At 55.8% G+C, this 25,191-nt stretch overlaps 1 protein-coding gene across 2 annotated transcripts in view; it reads left to right on the forward strand.

Annotated features, from left to right (window-relative positions):
* The window catches only part of SLC6A1 (solute carrier family 6 member 1), a 39,569-nt gene continuing 14,693 nt past the window's right edge, over positions 316-25,191 (forward strand). The window contains exons 1-4 of one of the 2 annotated variants that reach the window (XM_018038407.1): positions 316-428; positions 23,329-23,391; positions 24,076-24,405; positions 25,034-25,165. In XM_018038407.1, the coding sequence (XP_017893896.1) occupies positions 24,168-24,405; positions 25,034-25,165 (370 nt within the window). In that variant the 5' untranslated portion in view covers positions 316-428; positions 23,329-23,391; positions 24,076-24,167. Of the gene's footprint in view, positions 429-22,791; positions 23,392-24,075; positions 24,406-25,033; positions 25,166-25,191 lie in introns of those variants that run through there. The other variant, XM_018038408.1, reaches the window with a different exon arrangement.

Here is a 25,191-nt window from a genome sequence, read left to right on the forward strand (position 1 = left end):
ACGAGGGGCGGCGGGGGCGGGAGACCGGGGCGATGGGGAGAGAGGAACGGGAAGTGGGAGAAGGGAGAGGGGAGGCGAGGAGGGGAGCGAAGGGGGCGGGACGCAGGGGCCGGAGGGCGGGGCGGCGCGGGCGGTGCGGCGGCGCCCCTCCCCGGGCTGGGCGGGCTCCCGCGCCCCGGCCCCGCCCCCAGCGCTCCCCGCCCCTCTGCTCCCCGCCCCTCTCCTCCCCGCGTCCCTGCGCCCGCCCTCGGAAGACCTGGCGCGCGGCGGGGTTGCGGGCGAGAAGCGCGGAGCGGAGGAACGGAGGAACGGAGGAGCCCGGGAGCGCAGCGCGGCCCGAGCCGGGAGCGGCCCCGCGCCCGGAGCGCACCGGAGCGGCCGAGCTGCCCGCGCAGCGCCCGCCGCGGGCAGCGCAGCCCCGGCCGCAGGTAGGAGAGGGGCGGCCGGCGTCGGGGCGCTGAGTCTGGGACGGCCGGACGGCGAGACCGGGCGCCCAGAGCTGCCGCCACGGGCCGGGCGGGATAGGGTCGGGCTCGCCGAGTTTCCAGACCCCCGCGCCTCGCCCGGCCTCGGGCCCACAGGAAGGAGCCCGAGGCGCTGCTCCGACAGTCGACGCGCACCCGGGCCATCCCTCTGGGATGCGCAAGGGGGCCGGGGGAGCACGCACGAGGGTCACCAAAATCTCCGGCTTTTTTCCAAGGGGTCGCGGGCCCCTTGGCCCCCCCACCCCCAGCTGATGCTAAATTCTGCTGGAGCCGTCGAAGCGCCCCGTTCACCCCCAGGGGACGGCGGGGGACCCGGGAAAGAATGATAGCGTTTGGCGAGCCGTGTGCCACTTCTCTGTGTGGGGTCAGCTGCTCCGAGGTCGAGCTGCGCCCCACTTCTGTTCCCTGCGGGCTCTGGGAACCAGGCGACTGGGGAATGGGACACTTCCTTTCTGTCTTAGACAGCTTAAGCTCTCAAGAAACGTTGGCTAGAAAGCACACCGCAGCTTGGGCTTGAGCTGAGCGCACAGAAGTCCGCGCCGCGCTCTCCGAGCAATGTAGGACTGGGGGAGGGGGGGCGTCCCTGAGGTTTGACGACTATGTCTGTCTTCTTGCCTTACATTCTGACACTTATTTTCCGGACTCTGGAAAAAGAGGCGACCCTGCCACCCCTCGGGACAATGACCAGCAGGTCTCCATGGGGGGTCCTCTTGTACCCACATGTCCGCATGGCTGGCATCTACAGATGCTGTGTTCTAGCTTAGCTTGCTTTTCGGCTAAGAAACCCAGACCCGGCAGCCCCGCACGGAGGCTCTGAGCTGATCTCCTCTCCAAACAGACGTGAATCCCGGGGAGTTATAATGCCCAGTGTCTGCCTGATGTGGGGCTTGAGCTCTCTGTCCTGTCCCGGGAAGCTCAGCCTCGTCTTCATGAAGAACTGGGGAGGGGGCACTGAATCAAGTGGCTCCCAAGCTTTGGCGACACCCCCAAATCAGAGACTCCGTCAGGCTAAGTGAGCGGACTCGGGGGTCAGTCCTGATCTGTGATGTGCACGGTCGGTGTTCGGTGAGAGAGGGGGTATTGGGTGTTGGATATGGCCTAGATTCTCTCGTTGGCAACTTTGGAGGAAATGCATTCATAACAGAGCATGAAATGCGGTACCCCAACTCCGAGATTCCAGAACAAAGGATGTCAGTGGGAACCGCAGGTGTGTGTCCTCTGCCTCTTGGCTGTCTCTGTGAAGGGTAGACCCAGCCCCTGCCCTCGTCCTGGCAGAGCAGCCCCAGACCCCCCACCCCAAAGGCAGAGGAGGCTGCAGGTCCCTGGACAAGTGAGAGGGACTTTTTCCCAAGGCGATGGGGCAAAATGGCCGAGCTTCCCTTGAGCCTCAGGAAGAAACTGTTAGGCAGGCTGCAAACAAAGAAACCGCTCTCTATCCAGCCAAGCGCTGGCTCAATGGCCAGTCCTTAGAGGACGAGCCATGAGTCCCCGGCAGCGGGAGGAAACCCAGCTTGTCTGGCAGGGCATCTGTAGCGTGGGGCGAGCCTTGAGGATTACAGGAGAAAGGCGGCTGCTGCAGGGGGGAAGCGGGAACCGTCTCTGCTGACACTCTGCCTGCCTGTTCAGTCTGGGCTGGAGGCTCGGTGAGGAGCAGGGTCCCCCAGGATCTCAGGATGGGGCTGGGAGGGGGCTTCTAGAAGCCCAGGAGGAGGGAACACGGAGGGTCAAGACAAGGAAGGAGTAGGTCCCTCCAAGCTGAAAGAAGCACAATGCTCCGTCTGTCCCTGGTTCTCACGTGCATGGCAACCTGGAGCTCCAAATGCTGTGAGTGTGTTTACCGGTCACCCAGGACCTTGTAGGCGCTCAGTAAGGATCTTAGAATAAAGCCAGCACTGATGGAAGGTGAAGACAGTGCGAGCGTGGACCTCCCCGTATCACTGAGGCTATGAAATACAGCCTCTGAGACCACAGCCAGGAACGAACCCTGGATGAATGGGCTTTGAGCAGGGCTGCGGCCGCTTTCCACAGGTGACCTTGGGCGAGTTCTCATCTGTTTGGGGAGGTGGGGACGGAGTATTGAAAGCTGCTGGGTCCCCAGCTTGTGATTCCTGCAGTGACCTTGTGCAGCAGGTACTGTTCTAACCCCCCAGTTTGGAGGTGAGGGACCTGCGGGACAGAAAGGGAGCGTGACTTGCCCAAGGTCACACAGCCAGGAGGAGGCGGGGCAGAGGTTTGAACCCCACTCTTCTGACCTCCAGGCCAATGCTTTGTCCCCTTGATAGGTCTCTGGGCCTTGCTTTCACCTCCACAAAGCGAGGTGGTGTGGCGACGGTCAGGATGACTGGCAGTGAGGCCCCTCTGGGGCACCATCCGAGCAGTGGCTGCTCCCCTGCCTTCCCAGCATATGCTGAGAGCAGCTTTCAGTAAAGCACAGCGTCAGGTGGCTTCTTGCCTGCACATAAAGACGCTGTTCCCGCACTTGGCTATGAGCTCAGTAGCTGAGATGTCCCAAGTCACTTGGAATTTAGAAATGTCTTTTTGTCCCTTGTGGGTGTGTGGATCACAAGCCAAGCATTAACCCCAGTTGATTAATCCTTGCCTGCTGCCTCCAGCCCCCCAGCATCCCAAAGTCCACCCTCTTTGTCTTGAGAGCGGGGGTGGGTGTTGGTACCCAAGCCCCTCCGTGTCCCTGGCCTGAAACGGGCCTAGCACTTCCTCCCTTTGATCACCTGAGCCCTCTCGCCCAACTAGGGCTCCAACACCAAACCCAGCCAGAGGCTCTTAATCACCTGAGCCCCAGGTGGAGACAGAGAAGTGTCTGCTGCCCTCTGCCTCTGTCAGGACTGCCCCTTCCATTCAACCGGGCCGAGCTGCTCGAATGCCGGGCAGAGCACACCTGCCATGATGGAAGCAAGCTTGCATCGACAGCAACTGCAAAGAGCCCCTGCAGGTCCTCCCCTGCCCGCAGCAAGAACATCATCAGATGCTCAGCCGCTGCTCTGTGGCATCCCTGGCACCAGCTCCCCAAGTGAGCCCTGAACCGGGATGAGCTGGGGTGTGCACTTGGGGCCACCCATCCTCTGGAAGGTGGTGGGAAAGGGCATGGTACTTGAGAGGGGGAAATACTGGGAGGCCCGATGTGGACCCCAAGATAGGGCTTCCCAGGAAATGTGCCTCTGTGAGCCTTATGAACCTCCAGCATCTTTACTCCGAGCTCACCTGAGGGCCTCCAGAGCAGAGGCAGAGATGGAATGAGTGGGGAGCCGGCTAATAGCGGAGACGGGGTTGCCTGGCATGGACTGTAGGTGTGAACGCAAGCTGTGATATTTCAGCGCAGACTTGGGTTCAGTCATAAACAGGAAAAAAATAAAAACAAACTCCACGAAATGTGGTTCCAGTGATAATCTCATCAATAAACAGTCACAGCTAAGAGTTAGTGATATGCCAGGGGGCTGTGCTGTGCGCCTTCCTGACAGAACTGTGTCTCACTTCCACAAAGCCCCGTGAGCTCCATAGTGGAATTGTCCCTGGACCGATGAGGAAACTGAGACGGAGAGAGGTGAAGGCACCAGCTGCAAGACCACTGGGCTAGGAGCTGGCCCGGGAGCCCAGGTGCAGCCAAGTGGTACTGACGCCCCTGCCATGAAGAAGGCCCTGGCCCCGACCGAGTGGCCAGGACCGCGACACCCTGTTTAAGGAGCTGCCCATTAGGAAGCACCTTGCATTCACCCCATCAATTGAGCTTTGCCCCGGCTCAGGAGGCTGGTAGTGTGATCGCTGCTCTTTGCTAGCTGGGGAAGTTGAGGTACAGAGAGGTGAATTTGTACCCAAGGTCCCTTGGCTGCTAAGTGGCAGAACTGGGCTTTGTGCCCAGGTGCCCCCATAATATACAGTGTATTTGTGACCTGTGCTTTAGATTCACTTAAAGCTTGTGTTGATATCGTGCACCCAGCCACATTGCCCTCTCAGGTGCTCCCCCCCAACCCCAACTTGTCACCACCCTCCTGCTGCTCTGGAAGTCCCCGGGAGCAGCCGAGGAAGCCATCAGCTCTGTTTACCGTGATCTGACATGACACCAAAGTGGCATGCGATTTGATGCGTGCTGCCTGCAGCGAATGGCCTTCTATTTTTACCTTTCTTACAAATTGGAAATTACAAGGAGGCCAGGTCTTGCGGAGTGATTGGCTGGAGCCCTGTGCAGGCAGGGGGTTGTGCAGCTAGGTGGAACAGGCCACATTAGGGTGCCAGGGGCCCTCCTGGCTACAGAAGAGGGTCCCCAGCTTCCGAGGCCGGATGGCATCATGGCAGGCAGGCCGGGCTGGAGGGTGCACCAGTTAGTGGCCTCTTCGGACAGTGATCTGCAGCTCTGCCCACCTGTCAGCTGCATGGTGTCTGCAAGACCGGTGTCGCCTGCCAGCTCTGGAGACAACTGTGTTCTGGCCAGAGGGACATTCAAGGTCAGAGATGCCCCGAAAGACACTGACAGCAGGTTGCTTTCACGGCCTTATTGTTTGGTGAGGAGGTTCTGTGCAGGGAGAAGGCAGCGGCCACAAGGAGGGTGAACAGTGACATTTGCTGTCAGCATTGCGTCTTCTGGAACTTAGTCCTGATAGCAATTCTGTCAGTCACCAGAACAACACTTCACAGTGTACAGAAAGAAAAACAACGCTCTTGTGGTTGTTCTTTCTTTTGCTCCTGTCTGAACTATTCCAGGGGAAGAAAATACAGTCTCTGACAGAGAAGAGTCCTCTGTCCAACAAAGAGGCATTTTCTGTAAGTGACTTTCTCAGAAAGCCCTTATCGGAATGACCTTGACTCAAATGCAGCCTCTTTGTACACATGTGAAATGCGCACACATTTAATGCTACACAGACTGGCACGACGTGGTTTCTGTTGAAGTTTGCATTAGCTGGGAGCTCCAGGTGAAAGTAATATTATTGTTTCCATTATTATCTATCTCCACTTTTTGGATGGGGAAACGGGGGCTCAGCAAGCCCTGTACACCCTCAGCCTGACCTCTGGTTTCCCAGCTGAGGGGAGTCATCTTTCCTAAGCCCTAATCCCAGTTCATCAGGGAGCCCCTTGGAAGGAACCTCTGTGGGAGGCAGGTCACAGCGCTGGGGTCGAGCCTGCCAGACCCACGCGTGGAAAGGCACAGCGTGAGGTTTTGGAGGAAAGGGCCGCAGATCCTGTTCTTGCCTGCCCTGAGCTCTGGCCCGCTGCTGACATGTCCTCTGTTGTATCCAGCTGGGGTCTGAAGTGGACTCGTTTGGCCGGGGTGCCCAACCGGTGGCAGTGCTTGGGGACAAGAGGGATGCTTGCTCTGAGGTGCACGAGCACACCAGTGCTCATCTACACGGATTTGAGCTTCAGGGGCCCCGTGAGAGCATCCAGAAGGATCTGAGGGCCTTGGTAGCCTGGAAAGTTGTGGGCAGGTGTTTGCATGTGAGCCTCAAGGTGGTTTGGGACCTGCCGTGTGGCTCAGAGTTATGCCCGACCGAGAGGGAAGGGAAGGGGTGGGTAGGGGATGGAAACCACTTGCCCTGGACATTACCCACTTCCCCTTTTCTCTCAACTGCTGCCCATGCTGAAGGTTGTGGAATAGGATCAGGTAGGGGGAGGCCAGGGGAACTTGGGGGTTTGACACGTCCCCTGGCCGCATGGCCAGACCGACCCTGACCAGCAAGGCTGGAGCACTTCCCGGGCATCGACTGTGGGCTGCCCGAGGCGGTGAGAACAGTGCCAGGGGACCAGCGGTGCCGTCCCCATCGGCCGGAAGATGACCCCAAGGTTGATGGAGGTGGGGTTGCTCCGCCCGAGTTATACTACAGAGTTCAAGCCCAGGTCTTGCTGGTGCCAGCCCCTTGTGCCCTCACATGCCACCTGCTGCCTCTGGGGAGCACCCAGGTGGGATCGTCGTGGGGGGAGCCAGCACAAAAGTGACCGCAGCCAGAGGCAGCCACTCCCCACGTGCTGTGTGCTCCCCGTCCTGCGGCCAGCCCTCGTGGCCACCTGAGCCTCGCGCCTCTCAGCACTCCTGTTGGCTGTCTCCAGAGCTTGTGGTCAGGGACCCACCTATGGTTTTTGCAAGTGGGCTTGGGGGTGGGGAAGAAGTAGTCTTCCTGAAGGAATCTGAGTGCCCTTGCTCTATTGCACGGACATGCTTTTAACAGGTTGGCTCTGCACCGTGTCACCAAGTCATCCGATGCGTAGGAGCCCCAGTTCTGAGCTCTGACTTCTGACGCAGGCACCGAGCCCGGTATTTTATAAACCATGTTCCAGGACCTTCAGTAGGTGACCGAGCCCAGGGCGGTCTCCTGGCTGCCCAGGTTGCTCCATCCCGCTGACGGAGACCCGAGGCCTGGGCTTGTAGACTCCAGGAAGTGGTGGGGAGCGCCACCTCCCTGTGGGCTGCCTGGGAGCCTGAGGAATGGTGGGCTGGGTCCTTCCCCAATCTGATCCTTCCCCTTTCTCTGTCTATAAAGCCAAGGGCTTTGGACTGGACGCGCCGATCGGCCGCTCCGTGTGCCCGGTGCCAGCTCTCCGAGCGGGGAAAGGCAGGCTGCGTGCCCCACTTCCTCCTCCATTTCCCCCATGACAGCCTCCCCGAGACTAATGACTGGAACTATAAGGGCCCTTTCTCCGAATGGCAGAGAACGCCGCTAATAACAGAGCAGATGCAGCGCTGTTAATTATGCCGCGGGTATTAAATGAAATGCCAGCCCCAGAGGAGTTAAATAGCGCCACTGGGCTGGCAGCGGCTGGGCCTGAAAGCGGTGCCATCAGCCTGTGCCAAGGCAGAGCTGCCCCCTCCCCAGCCCCGGAGCTAGCCGGCCCCCCTCCCCAGCATGGGGTCCGCAGCGGCTCCTTGGACCTGAGACGTTGGTGGCTGCTCTGGGAGATTTTCTTTAGGGGCCTTTGGGGAAGGGGTGGTCAGAGGCCAATGTGGGCCAACTACGGGACCAAATAAAGCTTTGAGCACCTACTGTGTGCCAGGCCCTACTGTGGGTCATGCAGATAAGCCAGGAGCAGAAACGCCGTGTCTTCTGGGGTCTGCGGTGCCCCACGTAGTCGGGGACACAGAGCAAGCACTTAGTTCTTGCTTTTGCTTGTTTCTGTGACTGCTTGAGGGGAAGCCAGAGGCTGCACAGGTTGGGGCCAGAGCTGGCCCGTCATGGGCTGAATGGGGTAGAAGGGCAAGGCAAGGGGACTGGCTTGCTTCCTGGGCACCGCCAGCCTAGCCTTTCCAGGAGCTGGGCTTCTCACTTGCTGGTACTCATGGGCTCCTTTGCCTCAGTCTGTACATCTGCAAATTGGGTTTGGGGCTTCTTCTCACACAGCTCAGTTGTAAAGAACCCACCTGCCAGTTCAGGAGACGTGGGTTCAATCCCTGGCTTGGGAAAGTCCCCTGGAGGAGGGAGGGCATGGCAACCCACTCCAGTATTCTTGCCTGGAAAACCCCATGGACAGAGGAGCCCGGTGGGCTACAGTCCATGGAGTCCCAAAAGAGCTGGACACGACTTAGAGACTAAACAGCAACACGCCGGGCACAGTGAGGGCTGTGAAGACTGCAGGCAAACTGTCTCGGAATGAACCCTAGCCCTGGCCGTGGCAGGTCAGGAGGTTGCAGAAATGTCTGAAAAGTGGCATTGCAGAGGCCGCAGGAGAGGTCTGATCACAAAGGCCGCTTCTGATTCTTCCTGTGGACTGAAAGTGTCACTCGAACCTTCAGACCTCCCCAGTCGCTCTGGTTCCCTGCCTCCTGCTTCTTGGACCTTGAAATCAGTTTCTGAGGTTTTTCTAGGCCAGGGAAAGTCACAAAAGCCACCCATTTCAGAGACCTCTGTTATAGGTGGGTAAACTGAGGCCTAAAGAGGCGGGGTCTGAGGCCCACAGGTGCTAGGACCCAGAGCTCCTAACCCCTAACCCAGTGCTCCTTCCCCTGCCCCAAGCCCAGTGCCGCTGTTGAAAAATTATTAAATAGAGTTGGTGGAAGGACTCTGGTTGCCATGACAACGGAGCCTGTGTCCTCGGGAGATAATGGCGTTGCACAAGGCAGAATGATGTGTGTTGAATGCTGATTCGGGAGCCGCTCGAGCGAGTGATGGAGTGAGTGGAGGGGACTGTGTCTAGGGCTCGAGCTTCCCCAGAAAAGAGGCTGGGGGTGGGGGGTGGGGATAGCTGCAGGGAAACTGGCTTTGTCTGGAAGCACCCTTGCTGCAGCCTCGCAGGACGGGGTAATTTCCTTCATTTGTGGAGGTGCAGAGTGAGGTGCAGAGGGGTTAAGTGACTTCATCAGGTCACACACCTGTGCACGAGATGGAGCTGGGCTTCAAAACTCCAGTGGCTGCTACGGAGGCCCTGGGAGGGGTACAGCCAGGGGGAGGGCAGTTGGTGAGCTGGGGACACAGTGTGCTCGGAGTACCTAGACCTCTCTAAAGACTGTTGAGGAGACTCTGAAACACAGAGCTTCTGGTGGGCTGGAAGCAACAATTCCAGCCCAAGAGGAATGGGAAACAGTAAGTCCAAAGCCCACCCTCTCACTTCCTAGCTGCGTGACCCTGAGCAAGCCACTTTACCTCTCTGAGACTCAGTGTCCTCACCCGCAAAATGGGGATAAGAACAGATCAACCTCATACAATTGTTATGAGATCAAATAGGGTAGGTAGGCAGAGCACCAGGCCCCACTGCTGAGCATCAACCAAAGGGAAGAGGCTAGACAGGTAGGTGTGTTCCCAACCATGTATCGGCTTGTAAGATACGGTGTAGGAAGAGTAGGTGTAGATGGTAGGAAGAGTGAAATTGGCCAAAACGAGAACAAGAGCAGTAAATAACAGGGGTCTTCAGTGCAGGCTTAGTGAGTGTCACCAGGACAAACCCACAGCTTCCGTCCTTAAAAGCGTGATAAGTACTCTGTGTTTGGAGGGCATGATTGGTGTATACCTCGCTGTAAACGTACCGAGCCCGCAAACCTGGGCGCACACCAGGCTGGGGGAGTCGTGTCTGTTGTGTGCCGCTCTCCAAGTGAGCCCGTGGAAAATAAACACTCTCACCCACGCCCTTCATCTCTCCATCCCGAACAGCTGGGGCAATATGCTCTCTTCCCTACCTGGGGGTCGGGGAGCATGGGGTTAACACCCCGAGGAACCCCAAAGTACATCATTGCATGCTGGCAAAGAGGGGAGGCGAGCTGGCAGACAGCCCCACTCCATTTAGGAAGCAGAAGGAGGGTGCTGGCCTCGGGGTTTGGCTGTTTCAAAAGCACGCGGAGAGCTAGGATCCTCATGACTTAGAGGCAAGCGACCATTTTGTTCCCGCTAACCTGTCTGAGCACGTCCACCCCCAGAGAAGCAGCCTGGTCCTGGATTCCCCAGAGAGGGAGGGTCGCCTGCTCGCTGCTGCTCCTGAGACTGGATGGCGGGGTGCGTGCGAAGCAGTGAGCCCAAGCACCCCCCCCCCCCCAGACTCTGACTGTTCCATGCTCGGCAGGCGGGAGGGAGGGTTGGGAGATCCATTCTGTGGACGGATGAAGACAGTTGACATTTAAGGAGGTTTGAGCAGATGTGCTAATTGCAGGGATAGGTACCCATGTCCACTTGGGGACCGTGTTTAGGGACCAGTTTGCTCTGAGAATTTGACGTGGTTGGCATTGACAGTGGATTCACCATTGCGTTTTATCAACTGCCTGTGGGTTAGGATAGCTGTGGCATCCTGCCTGGGACTTTTTTCCCATAGCTATCTTGAAAAAAAAAAAAAAAGTAGCCCTAATCAGGTGATTTATTATAATTTCTGCCAGGTAACAAGTATTTAGTACATGCCAGGCTCTGCATGAACTACTTTTTGTAGTCTCCCCAGGTGTTCCTCATAGTGGCCGTAAGAGGAGGCATTTTCACCTCCGTGTTCGAGAGGTTTTGCATTCACGCAGCTTCTGAACTGACTGAAAACCAGGTTTTCTCACCCTCGGGGCCAGTGCCCTTAAACACTGCCCTATTCCATCCTGGCTCTTGACAAATAAATGTCTGAATACCCTTGACCTCCTGAGCGGAAGTTACTCATGAATTTCTTCATTGTTCCTGGGACTTCAGACCATTTTCTCAATAAAAGTCTCATTTCCCCAAATGGGTGGTCTCTTCTCCCTACACGGGAATTTTTTTTTTTCCTGACAGAAATGGGGATGGGGTATTCATACGAGGAAGATTTCTTTAGAAAGCGTGGTGAATGAATCCAGAATAGATGTGTTGGCTAAAGTGAGCATTCGTTGGAGTCTTTCAAAAACAAAATTGGCTTTCTCTTGTAGGAAATACTTGAGACCCAGGAATCTGACCCTTAATCGACTGAAAATACACACCCTCCTCATTCTTGAAAAATATCCTAAAGCGGTGTCTCTCAAGATTTTTTAAAATCCATCTGAGCTGTATTAAAAGAACAGTAGGATTTGTTGTTTCCCAAATATAAACTCGAAATGCTGACCTCGCTTTTTTAACCACCCTCCCCCAAATTTTGCATATTTCTTAGGAAAGGGGCAACAGTGGCCCCTCCTCCGACCACTCTGAGAAGGAGCTGTCTGGCATGGCTAACTCTGCCCTATATATTAGAATTGCAAACTCAAAGGCCACGGAAGGCTGGGTGGGTCAAAGAACTGAGTTCAGAGGTCAGGAGCAAGGTCACAGTTGCGGGGGGGACTTGCAATACACTGGTACATACACACCTTCTGCCCGTCCCCGCAGCGCTCAACCAGACACACGCGGGGGCCCGTTCTGGCCCACGGGCAGGCGGCAGGCGCTCTGAGATCCCCGGTGGTTCTTACGCGGACTGTGTGATCTTAATCTAGTCTGTCTTCGGGACGTCGGCGTGTGCATCTCTAGAGCGGGGCTGAGAAAGCCTGCAGAGGTGTCTGGAGGAGGAAGCAGGGTCGCAGGCTGTGGACACTTGGTAAGGGAGCCACGGAGCTGCCCGGGGCCGCTGTCGTCCACAGCCCCGTCCTGCGGCGCGGGGTCAGCTCTCCACGTCAGCTGTGAATCTGCGGGGACTGAAAACCCTTTAGTTCCACCAACCCCCGCAGTACTGTGCTTTGCTTCTTCCCGAATCTGAGTTCTTAAAGGGCCTTCACCCTTATGACCTTCAGAGTCCTTCAAGCACTTCTCAAACAGGAGGAGAGGGTCCTTTAACCCTTGGTTTTCTCACAAGCGCGCCTTCCAAGGAGAAGAGCAGTGTGAAAAGAACGCCGGGCGGGTGTCTTGTCACTCTCTATTTCCTGATCCGAGTTCATCCTTTCTGGCCAGAGGAGCAGGGGGTGCTTTTCAGAGGTGTCCCCTGGAGCAGAGACTCCAGCATTCCCCACACTGGGTGGAGGAAGCAGGGGAGAGGGGCGATGAGAGACTCGATGGTTCTCAGGGGTGCCTGGAGCCCGCCCTGGCTCAGCCAGTTAGGACGGCTGGAGGAAGCTGGGGGGAGGGAAGCCCCGGACCTGGTCGCAGTCTCAGCTTTTCAGCCCCTTGCCTCCTGGAATTCTGCCTGGGTCTCTGAAATTTTGGCTTCCTCCCTCCTCTCCCTCTTCAGGCTCTTGGGCTTCTCGGGTGGTGCTAGTGGTAAAGAACTCACCTGCTGATGCAGGAGACGGAAGGGACTGCGGGTTCAGTCCCTGGGTGGGAAGATCCCCGGAGAAGGAAATGGCAACCCGCTCCGGGATTCTTGCCTGGAGAATCCCATAGACGGAGGAGCCTGGGGGGCTGCACTCCACGGGGCCTGCAAAGGTCGGACACGAGTGAGCGACTGGGCATGCCCACACCGGCCCCTCCCTCCTTGGGGTCTGGGCAGGTCCCGGGAGGTCACCAGAGCAGGGCAAAGAGGAAACCGGCAGCACCCCTGGGTCTCCCCGCTCCCTCCCTTCCCTCCTTCTCTCTCCTGCCTTCTCTTCCTTCTGGCGCCTTCTCTCTGTCCTGCTACTGCTCTTCTCCAGTCTCTATCTCTCCTTCTAAGCCTCATCTTTGGTGTCCAAGGCTTTCCTTACAGGAAGCAATCAAGAACCTGCAAGGCTCACTGAGTGAGCACATCTCTTCTGATCCTGTGACCTCAAGGTGGACCCTGACCCCACTGGGGCGGGAACGCAGACCCTGCAGAAATCAGCAGAAACTCCCAGCTGGGCCGGTCCCTTGCTTTCTGGAGAGCCCGTTGTTCAAGCTCACCAGCACACCCCTGCTTTGGCAACGGGAGGGGCGCCACCTTCTCCGTAACCGACGTTTCTCGAGGACTTGTGATAGCAATGTCCCCATGTGGGACTCAGGAGAGCGTGTGTGTGTGTGTGTGTGTGTGTGTGTGTGAGTGTGTGAGGCACTGTGTAAGCTGCCATGGAGGGAAGCAGAGCAACGTGAAGACCCAGGTCCCATTGGTGCAGAAAGGACCAGTGGAGCTGGAGAAACAGGGTAGAAGGATCAGTTAACTCGTCAGAGGACAGAAGGCAGGTTGTGCAGAGGGACTGGGCCTTCCCCGTAACCCCCACCCCCCAGTCCCAGCTCAGCCCCCGTCCCTCCGCCCCACCACATACTCAGCAGATGGGTTCTTGCCACGTCACCATCAGATCAAATCTCCCTTCTTTCAAAGGTCCCCAAGTCCCCCCCGCTCAGTGCTTGCCGCGGGTTGCTGTCCAGTCGCTCAGTCGTGTCCGACTCTGCCACCCCACGGGCTACGGGCTTCCCTGTCCTTCACTGTCTCCTGGAGTTTGCTCAAAATCATGTCCATTGAGTTGGTGATGCCATCCAACTGTCTCATCCTTGCCTCCTTACTGTGGGGTGGCGGGGGTGGATGTTGGGGGAGAGGTTAAAAGCATGGGAATTGAGCAGATGCCTCCAGATCGCGGACTTGGGCAAGCCCTATTGCATCAGTCTCTGTGTCTGTGAGAATTAAAGGTGAGCATCCGTCAGATGAATGAAGGTTGCTCAGTTGTGTCCGCCTCTTTGCGACCCCATGGACTATACAGTCCATGGAATTCTCCAGGCCAGAATACTGGCGTGGGTAGCCTTTCCCTTCTGCAGGCATCTTCCCAACCCAGGCATCGAACCCAGGTCTCCCACACTGCAGGTGGATTCTTTACCAGCTGAGCCACAAGGGAAGCCCAAGGATACTGGAGTGGGTAGCCTATGCCTTCTCCAGGGGGTCTTCCTGACCCAGGAATTGAACTGGGGTCTCCTGCATTGCAGGCGGATCCTTTACCAACTGAGCTCTCAGGGAAGCCCACTGAACGAAAGCGCCAGATAAACCTTCCGCATGATCGCTATTCTTGCTCCGGGACAGAGCGCACCCCCTTCTCCTGCTTCAGAGCCCTTGACCGTTGCTGCCACCTCCCCAGCCAGGCTCCCTAACGGACCCCAGATTCTCGCCAGCCAGACCAAGTCCCTCCTCATTGTCTGTGAGCACTTATGCCTTGTCCCCATCCGCTCCGCCTGGGGTGGACTAGCAGTGATAGGCTTGGGGGGAGGAGCAAAGGTTCCGGTCCTGCTTCTCTCGCTGTGATTGTAGAAAGAATGTCCCACTTGTGTCCCCTTTCCACCAGCCCTAATGCCGTCATCTCCTGGTTTCTTGCCTGAATCCAGCCCCCGGCCGCAGCCGGGCGCCATCCCCCCTTCTCTGGGCTGTGGGAGAACTTCCCCGAGTGGATGTCGTTTATCCGGATGCCCAGCTGTCGCCAGCGCTTCGTGGCGGCAGGACCCAGACTCCAGCTGGCGTCTGGATCGCTCTGCACCCAGCGTGGGACCTGGCTCCCTGGAGGTGCGCGGTTGATCCAGGTCGGATTGGATTGAAAACTGCCTCGACAAAGCGAGGTGCACAGTCGGGCATTGCAGACGATTAGGGGCTAGAACAGATGTTAGCAGGCTGTGGACCGTGTGAGCGAGGCAGGCGGGCTGAGATGAGAAGCAGGATGAAGTCAGAAGGGTGCTCCGGGCCAGAGCCTGAGCCCTGTCCTCGTGCACGGAAAGAGACCAAAGCACAGAGAGGTGAAGGGCCTGGCTCTATATCACACAGCCTGTAGCGTGCAGAGTGAGGATTCAGACCCGGGTCTGCAGACTCCAGAGCCTCAAGCTGACTGCGTGTTCTCCTCTCCCCCCCACCCAGAAAGGCCTGCTTTTCTGCAAGCACGGGCTGTGTCTGCAGGCAGAGGAGAGCTGAGGACTCCTACAGGGATTGCCACCCCTGGGCCAGCTGCCTCCTGGGGGCTCTCTTTAGAGCCCAGCCCTGGGGGCCTGCTGACAGCTGCTCAGCTGGGATCCCACGTGACCCCTTGTTGGCTCCCAGGACGCCTGCAAGGTTTGCCCGATCTGACCATGGGGACCAGTTAGCCTTCATGGAGCCAGACCTTGGGGAAGTAGAGTCCACAGCCACTCTGGGCTCCTTGTCCTTGGGGGTTTGCTCTGGAGGGAATTACATTCTCTCCCATCCTAAAGGTGAGCCTTGCAGGGGAGTTCTGCAGGCATCTGACTAGAGATAGCGGAGTGGGCTGGTTAAGGATATGGACAAAGGAGACCAGCTGCCTGGGTTCTAGCCCTGGCCCCCCTAGTTCCTAGCTGGGAGACCTTCGGCAAGTCCCCCTCTCTCTCTGCCTTGGTTTCAGTTCGGTTTAGTTCAGTTGCTTAGTCGTGTCCCACTCTTTACCCATCAGTAAAATGTGGGGGAGGGGCGAGAGTGGCAAGTTATTGAGCCGGCTAGCATCTTACGGGAAAACTGGAACAAACTTTTTGACCAACCCAGTGCTCTCCATAAAGCGTTTAGAGCACACTCTGATGTGTTAAGCCCCCAGCTCACTTTCTTCTCGTACTTCAAGCTCTTCTTTCTCCTTCCTTCTTTGTTAACAAAAAGTTGGGGACTGTTTCCTGTGTGTATTCACAGACAGAAGAGCAGCATGACTTATTTCACCTTTGCGTGGATGGCATCACCAACTCAATGAGCATGCGTTTGAGCAAGTTCCAGGAGTTGCTGATGGACAGGGAAGCTGGGCATGCTGCAGTCCATGGGGTCACAAGGAGTCAGACACGACTGAGCATCTGAACTAACTGATGGATTTAAGAAGCCTCCAGCAGTTATAAAGCTGATCTTTTTCTCACTCTGGTTGCTGGGGTAGGATGTCCTCTAACCTTCTCGTAATTTCTGATTTGAGAGGCACCCTAGAAAACCAGACTTCCAGGCTCTCTGAGGCTGCAGGCAGGAGGGCTTGCACCTCAATTTCCTCCCCTGTAGCACGCTGAGAGGCCAGGCAGACACCTCTTCACGCTGATACCTCTCTTCCTCCCCAGAGCCCACAGGCAGGCTCAGAAGGCCAGGGGCCATGTCCATGTGCTTGAGAGCATTTCACATAGACCAGTGTCCAGAAGGCACCTGCTAAGTGAGCAGAGGGCCTGGGTTAAACCCTCTGTGACCTTGGGCAGGTTATTTGACCTCTCTGAGCCTCAGAACCATGATCTGCAAAATGGAACTAATAATCATTTTAGCGTCATTGTATTACAATTTACTGGGCTGGGCCCAGGACTGGGACATCTCAACCTAGCGGTCATCATGTATAAAGCAGTTACCATTGGCCCCGTTTCCTGACGAAGAAACAGACAGTTTGAGAAATTACATGGCTTACTTGAAAGTCAGCCTGGGATGTTGTGGAGGAGCGGCGTTCAATACTGCTGAGAACCACGCCTGGAACTGCAGATGGCCTCTTGGGGTTGTCGAGGCCGCCGAGGGGTTTGCACCAAGATGCGGACCCTCCTTCCTTCATCTTCAAAGTGAGAGTGTGCAGGGGGCTGAGATCTGGGGGCCCTGGGGGTCTGTAAGGGCCATATGACTCCTGTGCTATGTGACCTCGGACCAGCCCCCAGCCCTCCTGGGCCTGTCTTCGTCTGTAAACTGATGCTGTAGACCAAGTCTGGATCAGGAAGGAGGCTGGCTGCCTTGGTCCCAGCCCCAAGCCCCGCTTGGACTGAGAGTCCAAGGATGAGGGCCTAATATCTGGACTCACAGGCATCCGTTTTGCCAGGCAAAAAGATTGACTTCTCACCCCCGGACTGGGCTCTGGTCTCTGGGGCCAAAGTCCTGAGGCCTGGGAGACCCTCTCCAGCTTTTCCATCACAGAAGCTTCTCCAGGGAGCCTTCCCTGACTTGCAGGGTGATTCATAGCAAGGGCTGCCCACAGCACCCGCCTTTCACTGCACAGTCCAGCCTCCCTCTACCCTTTCTGCACTGAGCATCAGCTATTAATTGGGCCACTTTTATATGATGTTTTTCGATTACAAAGCAAACACTTCCGTGGCTATTCATCTCTCTGAATGGCAATCTAAGCTGCTCTGTATCGAGTACTTCCTGTGCGCCAGGCCCTCTGCTTCCCTTAGACTCATCATCTCACTTCAGTGTCGACACAGTGATCCTGTGAAATACAGGGGTCCAGGTTTGCAATCAGGAAACTGAGGCTCAAGCAAAGTAAACATCTAGCTCCTGGTCACCCAGGGATTTGAATCAAACTCCGTGAGATAATCAGGGTCACCCATAACCTATACCCTTGGAAGCTGCCGTGGGCACCTGAATCCCAGGGACACTTGTTAAAATGCAGCTTCTGGGATTCCCTGGTGGTCCAGTGGTTAAGAATTCACCTTGGAATGCAAGGGACATGCGTTCAATCCCTGGTCTGGAACGATCCCACGTGTCTCGGAGCAACTAAGCCTGTTCACTGCAACTAGAGAAAGCTCAAGTGCAGCGTAGTTCAGTTCAGTTCAGTTGCTCAGTCCTGTCTGACTCTTTGCGACCCCGTGGATTGCCACATGCCAGGCTTACCTGTCAATCACCAACTCCCGGAGCTTGCTCAAACTCAAGTCCATCGAGTCAGCACAGCCAGAAGTAAATAAATAAATAATAATTTTTTTTAATGCAGCTTCTGATTCCATGGGTCTGGAGCAGTCCAGGACTCTGCATTTCTAATGGGCTGCCAGTCTGCCCTAGGAGAAGCACACTTTAAGTAGCAAGTCTCTGAATAGCTGAGCCATTTGAGTTGAGACTCCTCTACAGTAACTGCCCCAGGCTGGCAAGCCTCAGTTTACTCATCTGTCAAATGGGTGACATAGGCTTCGGCTTCTTGAGGTGAAGTGAGGACTGGCAGACCTAAGATCTGTGAGATAAGTGCCTGGCACAAAAGAGGTGTTCAGTAGATGCTGGCTCTTCTTCCTTCATTGGAAGTGTTATGGGTCTGGGTACACAACAGATGCCCAATAAAGCCTTGTGCAATGGACCGAGCCTAGCGTTTCTTCCTAAAAAGCAGAGAATAAACCATTATGTTTCCCTTTGGCATGCGGCCAAACCCAATATTAATTTTTTTCTTGAACCACAGAGTTTCAGAAAGGAAGAAAAGCGAGATGAGTAGCGAATGTGGTCTGAAGCAAGCCTCTGTAATTTCTGTAATTACAGAATGGGAGGCAAAACAAAGCAGGGATGCAAGCACTCACAGCATCATGGGAGGAAGCGGCCCCTCCCAGGCCTGTTTCTCCCCCTCCTCGCCCCTGCAGAGCACCCCCCTCCCCGCCCCGGCTTCCAGTGGGTTCTGGGCCCAGCCCCGGCCCTAGACAATGGCAGCCTGAGACTCCGTCTTGGCCTTTCTGCCTCTGCCTAGGTCCCCACCCCACGCAGCCGCCCTGCCCGTCCCTCTGATGCGGCAGCGGGACAGAGGGGGATTGTCCCAGGCAGCTGCCATGCGCTCCCCTCCCCCCAGCCTACCATCTGGCCTGGCGTTGGACTGCTTACTGCCAAGCCTCCAGCAAGGCCCGGGGGCCGCGCCTCCAAAGTGGATCCCCCACCACTCCTCACCAGCTCTGGCCTCGCCTTGCAGCCAGGGTTCAAGTCACCATCCTCCCTTGCCTGGACTCTCAGCTCTTAAGGAGCCTCCCCGCATCCTCCCCTGGGCAGCCAGAGAGGACTCCTAAATGTAAGTCAGGCCAGCCCTGCCGCTACGCCCTCCACTTTCTCCCTTCCCCTTTACGATGAAATCTGAGCTTCTCACTGTGGTCGCTGAGACCTTGCATGATCTGGCCCTGCCTGCCTCTAACTAGAACTGTCCCCTCCTGCCCTGGACTCCCGCCCCCCTGGCCTCCTTGCCGGCTCTCAATCGTGCCAAACGTACGCCTGCTCCGGGGCCTTCGCACTTGTTCTTTCCTCTGCTTGAAATGCTGGATCCAAGACAATCACATCTCTGGCTCCTGATTCAAACTGAAAAAAAAATGTTTTTTGTTCAGGCTAAGTAATAAAACAAGCCCCAGGGCCAGTTTTGACCCAGTTTGCCTGATCTGGAGCTTCCAGACGCAACATGTTTTCTTTTCTTACAAAGCATGCTTCCTGCTTGGTTTGGCCTCATTTTTATCGATGGCTTTAAGACCTGGTCATAGAGCACGTCAAGGAAGCGTGGGACATCATGGGAACATCTTGAGCATCTTTCCGTCCGGAATCTCTTTCTCTAACTCCATCCTTCACAGAGCCTCCTGGAGGGCGTCTCCTTCTGTAATACGAACGTGATCCCACTGTCACCCCTGTTCCGTCCCTGCAGTTGGTCCCCCTAAGTTCCCTAGCCTGAGTTTGGAGGCCCTTCACAAACTGACCTTCCTAGCTTCAAACCTCCCAGCCTTTGTTTATGGGTTTCCCTCTACCGCGGATACCATTTCCCTCTTTTTGAGCCTACCGACCACATATACAGCCTTCAAAGCCCAGTTCAAATGTCCCTTCCTCTGGGATGCCTTCACTGGCTGGATTAAGTCATTCCTTTTAGGCCTGTCTGCTTCATCATACTCTTGCTGCACTGACACAGAGTATTAGGAATAGCTGTAGCAGAGCTGTTTCTCTTTAGACGCCGTGACCTTGTGAAGGTCACGGATCTTGTCTTATTAATCCTCGCCATCCGAGTGTCCAGCCCAGCTCCATGCACACATTAGGCCCTCAGTAAATAGTTACGCAAGAGAATCTATCTTCTGGTTCCTGTCAGTTCACTGATTCAAACTCTGGTGGCCATGTGTAGCTCAGAATGCAAAACGCTTGGAACAACTGTCCCACCACCAGTTCTTGGCACGTGCTCAGTAAATGCTTGAATGAACGGATGAAGGCGTGCAGAGTAGGTGATGAATACAGAGGACGCATTGCTTGTGGCCTCACATTAACTGTACCCTTTTGAATGCTGCCTTGCTGGGGTTCAGTTAATGACAGAGCTGGAGGAATACGTAGCTGGATTCTTGGTCTGCAGAACATTGCCACCTGGTGAGGAAGAACTGGGAGACACACGTGTTGGCAACATGCCTCAGATCCAGAGATGGCGAGGCCTGTCCTTCCACCGCCTCCGCCAGCAGATAAAAGAGGAGGAGGGAAGAGACCTGCGGAGCCATCCTCCAGAAACCCTGGAGCTGCAGAGCACGGGCACTCCTTTCAGGAAAGATGAGGTCACAGCGGTGGAAAGCTTGCCTCTGCTTCAGAGAGCGTTCATTTTGTCGAAACACGGGTTCGCTTGCCGTAAACAGGCACGTGCCTGTGCTTTCTGCGTGCTGTTCTTTGCGACGGGGAGGCGACGGGTGAGCCAGCTGGGTCAGGGATTCAAGTTCTCCGAGCAGCGGGGTATGGATGACGAGGTGGTTTCCTGGAACAGCTCTGGGTTATTAGCACAGGGTCCCAGGCTTTCTCATGAATGTGTGTGCTCAGTTGTTCCGCGACCCCGTGGACTGTAGCCCGCCAGGCTTCTCTGTCCATGGGATTTCCGAAGGCAAGAATACTGGAGCGAGTTGCCACTCCCTTCTCCAGGGGATCTTCCCAACCCAGGGATTGAACCCATATCTCCTGCATTGCAGGCTGATCCTTTACCTACCACTGGGCCACCTGGGAGTCCTTTTTTCACCAATGGGGACCTTTTATTGTTTTCCTCCCATCTGTAAGATGTTCTGGATTCTTTTTTTTCTTACCAGATTTTATTTACTACAGAATAAGATTTTTTTTTTTTTTAATTAACCAAACATTCAAAGCTACCATTGCTGGCTTCTGATTGGCCCAAGGTGATCAGCTAGACCACTCTGAGCTGGTATAAAAACAGCCCAAAGCAAAGGGCCTGACATTTTTATTAACTAGTATTCCCCACGGCAACTAAAGGTTGATTTCTATCCAGCTTCTGAAAATGCTTCAAGCCGCTCCAGGGCCTGAATAATAAGCGCTCAATAAATGTTAGCTGCTATTCCTATTACTGCTATTATTGTTATATCATGATCATCATCTTTGTGGCCTTCTGGGAAGCAGAGAACACGAGATTAAGAGCCACGATCTGTACATGGATGGGAGCAACCACAATGCTAATGGCCGAGATTCCCTTACCCTCACTGTGAGCCAGGCGCACTTTGCCATGCTTCGCAGGCACGTCTCATTTCATCTTCCCCACAACCCTGGGAGAGAAGTATTTCCCCCTCGTTTTACCAAAGAGGACCAAAGAAGTGACATAGTTTGCCCAAGGTAAGTGTTGGAGGGATCCCTACGGTCTGTCTGAGTTAGCCTCAGGCTGGTCCTTGCAAGGAGGGCCTCCTCAGTGTGACTCTGCAAAAAAAGAAGAAAAAAGCATCAGTTGTATTAATTCCTGGCTTTATTACGTGCTTGATCCCGGAAGACTGCACATTTGGTGATGTGGCTTCTCACAGGGAAGTTACAGACATTGGGCTGAATCTCAGTACTCTCCCCAGTTCTGGAAGTTCATGGACGTCTTCCAGAGCAGGTCTTTGGAGCAGCTGCTACCTTTGATCCTTCCAGGCTTGGCATGAGGTCTTCAATATACCCATGGAGAAGACGATGACGGACTAAACCTCCTGCTGAACCAGAGCATGCCTCCCCCAGCCCTGAATGGTTCTCTCAAAGCATGTACACACCCACCCACTCTGTTCAACACGTCCTGCCGTCTGTCCGTCTGTCTCCCCAGATGGAGTCAGACGATCCTGTGGCCCCGTGTGTGCATCAGTTTCCAAAGCCTGGTAGATTTTGGAGTTGGTTGGAGTTGAGTCTCTGATAACCAACAAGTAAACCCAGAGTGGAGACCTGAAGCTGGTGTTCCCATGGGACACAGAGGGTGTGTGCAGAAATTTCAGGATTAGAGCAGGAACCCAGGAGCCAAGGTAAGCAGAAGCGGGGGATTAATTTTACAACCATGAAAGTATTAGTTGCTCAGCCTCCTGTCTGACTCTCTGCCACCCCCATGGACTACAGCCCACCAGACTCTTCCATCCATGGGATTCTCCAGGCAAGAATACTGCAGTGGGTTGCCATTCCCTTCTTCTCGACCCAGGGATTGAACCCAGGTCTCCTGTATTACAGGCAGATTCTTTACCATCTGAGCCACCAGGGAAGCCCCATTACAACCATGGGGATGCTTTATAAACTCTAAGAGCAGGAATGTAGCCCATTTTAAGGATGCCTGGAACTGCAGAACAGAATGCCTTGAAGACTTGATTCGTCTTTTGATCTCTGATTTCCTCCCAGCGCAGCAAACCATCTCTCTCTGCTGCTCCGAAGACAAGGTGGGCAAAGATAGCTGCCTCAGAGTTCCCAAGTGGAGGGGGAGACTGCCTTCTTCCTCCAATTGCCAGGGAGGGAGCCTTGATTGACTGGTAGGATCAGGTGACTAGCCCTGGTGCAAAGTGGTTGGATCGTTTTTGAACAAATATGGAGGCTGGTACCCACAAGGTCAAATTGTGCAGACAGTTAAGGGCATCGTTGTCTTTTAACAGTTAATGGTCGATGCTTCCTCCCCCAAAGAGGGTCGGCTTCAGCCTCTCCCCACTTGCCTAAGGCTTCTCTGTCCCCTGGACTTGCTGGTAGACCCCAGAATCGGCTGCCTCTGGCCAGTCCTGATGTTTAGGGGGCAGTCACCCCGGCCTGAGACTAAAGCTCCCTGCAACATTGCTCTGCTCAAGCCGGGGTCTTAGGCAGGCACCGGACACCGCCTTGAGAACGAGAAGCAGGGCTGGCGGTCAAGTGTGGCTTCCCGGAAGGTGGTCTGGCGCTCCGTGAACTCTGGAAAGAGACACTGGTGTTTGGTAATGGGGGCCGCATGTGAGGGTGGGAGGGGGCCCTCGTGGGTGGGGCCGAGCTGGGGGGGGCCGCTGGGATGGGCCAGGCCCACACGGCACGTTGCTCTGGCCCTGCTCCTGCACCTGGGAGCCCACTGACCAGCGCCCGTGTGCTCCTGCTCTGAGGGTTCCATAAGTTTATTCTGGTGTTTTATTTTTCAAACGTGGAACATTATAGAAACCCAGGAAGGCACGAAGAAGACACCAGAGCCCAGAAACTACACAATGTGAATATCTTGGGCTATATCCTTCTGGTATTTTAGTTTTTTCTTTAATGAGCAGCTTGGGGGGTTGGCAAACATAGGGTCACACTAAACGCACTGTCTTGAAACCTACTTCTCGCTCTGGCACGTTTTTGATGTGACCTGTGATGACATCTCTACACGTGTGGACAGAGGACACAGAAAAATAGCCACTTCGTTTAGTTCCCCGAGGGACCCTGAGGAGCTGGGGGCCCTCTATGGGTTTCTCTTTTCCTTGTGATAAAATTATGGAACGTCTTCCTCGCCTCGCCTTTGTGCCCACCCCCCGCCGTGGTCCCAGCGGCAGCAAGCCCGATCCTGCATGTTCCCAGCACCCAGGGGACCAGCACCTGGTCGCATGTACCCACTGCGGTCACCCGGCCGGGTGGCTCCCTGGTGCCTGTCCACAGCTCAGATGCTGGCAGGCTGCCTGCACCCCCGCCGCCTGGACCCAGGGCTGCCCGCAGCCTGTCTGCCAGCTCACCACCCTGTCTATCCCCTTTGCAGGCTCCCACCCCGCGATTGCAGGGGGAACTGCTGCGGAGCTGACCCCGCACAGAAAACCATCAGGTAACGTCAGCAGCCGGAGTGCAAACCGTCATCAGCGGAGCTCCTTCCTGAACCATCTGGGTGAAAAGCACCTTCATAGCCATTAAAAGTTCCTTTTAGCCATAATTCTATAAGCCAGAGAAGATTACCCCCACCCATTTTATAGGTGGGGAAACTGAGGCCAGAGCAATCAAGGGTAGTTTGGAATTTTGGTTGCGTTGGGCTACTCTCCGAGCTGGCTTCACAGGTGGTGCTAGTGGTAAAGAACCCACTAGCAGGTTCGATCCCTGGGTCGGGAAGATCCCCTGGAGAAGCAAATGGCAAGCCACTCCAGTATTCTTGCCTGGAGAATCCTCATGGACAGAGGAGCCTGGTGGGCTACAGTCCATGGGGGTCACAAAGAGTGGGACACACCTGAAGCAACGTAGCATGGACAGTATTCTCTGAGCAGAGCACATACGTGGCAGAGGGCACGTGCTGCAGATGGCCGGCATTGCTGCGGGCCCAGGAGACATCAGGCCATACCCTCACTCGCTGACCTTGGGAACAAAGGGCACCTTCCTCCTGGAGCAGGAGCTGGTGGAAGGAAGAGGGGAGAGCCCTCTACAGCCCCTGGCTTGTGTGTTATTTCCTCCTGTTATATTGGGGACGCTCTAGGATCTTGATACCTTCAGCGCCTATCGCTCCAACTCTCTGCTCTCCTAGGGTGACCTTGAGCCGCAAAACTGCTGTCCGCGTGGACCGGGGCTGACATTGCACGTCCGTCTGCCAGGACCCCTGCGTCCAAACTCCGAGACATGGCGACCAACGGCAGCAAGCTGGCCGACGGGCAGATCTCCACAGAGGTCAGCGAGGTCCCTGTGGCCAATGACAAGCCCAAAACCCTGGTGGTCAAGGTGCAGAAAAAGGCGGCAGACCTCCCGGACCGGGACACGTGGAAGGGCCGCTTCGACTTCCTCATGTCCTGCGTGGGCTACGCCATCGGCCTGGGCAATGTCTGGAGGTTCCCGTATCTCTGCGGGAAAAATGGTGGTGGTAGGTGCCGGCCTGGCAACCTTCTGGTGGGGGCAAACCCCGAGGAGGCGTTTTATGGGGTGACCTGGGGGAAATGGGTCCCCTAAAGACTCCGAGGGCTTCCCGGGTGGCGCTAGTGGTAAAGAATCCACCTGCCGATGCAGCAGACACAGATTCGACCCCGGGGTCGGGAAGATCCCCTGGAGGAGGAAATGGCAACCCACTCCAGCATTCTTGCCTGGAGAATCCCATGGACAGAGGAGCCTGGGGGCGGGGGGGCTACAGTCCATGGGGTCACAAAGAGCTGGACACAACTGAGTGACTAAACAACCAAGACTCCAAAGGAAGTGCCAGGCCCCACTTCCCGTTTCTTATCTTTTTCCTAAGAATTCCAAAGGGCAGTAGTCCTCTGTCAATGATACCAAAGAGTTCACCTCTAGATCACCTGCAAAGTGCAGGGCCTTGGTTTTGAGCACAGGATGTCCTCAGGCCTTACTCTGGCTTTGGGAGCTGCTTTGGTGGCCGAATATAAGGCAATCGTGGCAGGGACCGCAGGACACCAGCACCCCCAACTCCATGATGCTCCCTCTGACCAACCGGGTTTCTTGAAGCTCTGAGGCCATGAGCACCTCTCTTCTCAACCCCGCAGGGGCCTTCCTGATCCCCTACTTCCTGACGCTCATCTTCGCGGGGGTCCCCCTCTTCCTGTTGGAGTGCTCCCTGGGCCAGTACACGTCCATTGGGGGCCTGGGGGTGTGGAAGCTGGCCCCCATGTTCAAGGGTAAGTGTGCGCAGTGGGGCTGTGGG

The sequence above is a fragment of the Capra hircus genome, chromosome 22, assembly GCF_001704415.2.
Source record: "Capra hircus breed San Clemente chromosome 22, ASM170441v1, whole genome shotgun sequence".
Classification (NCBI taxonomy): Eukaryota; Metazoa; Chordata; class Mammalia; order Artiodactyla; family Bovidae; genus Capra; species Capra hircus.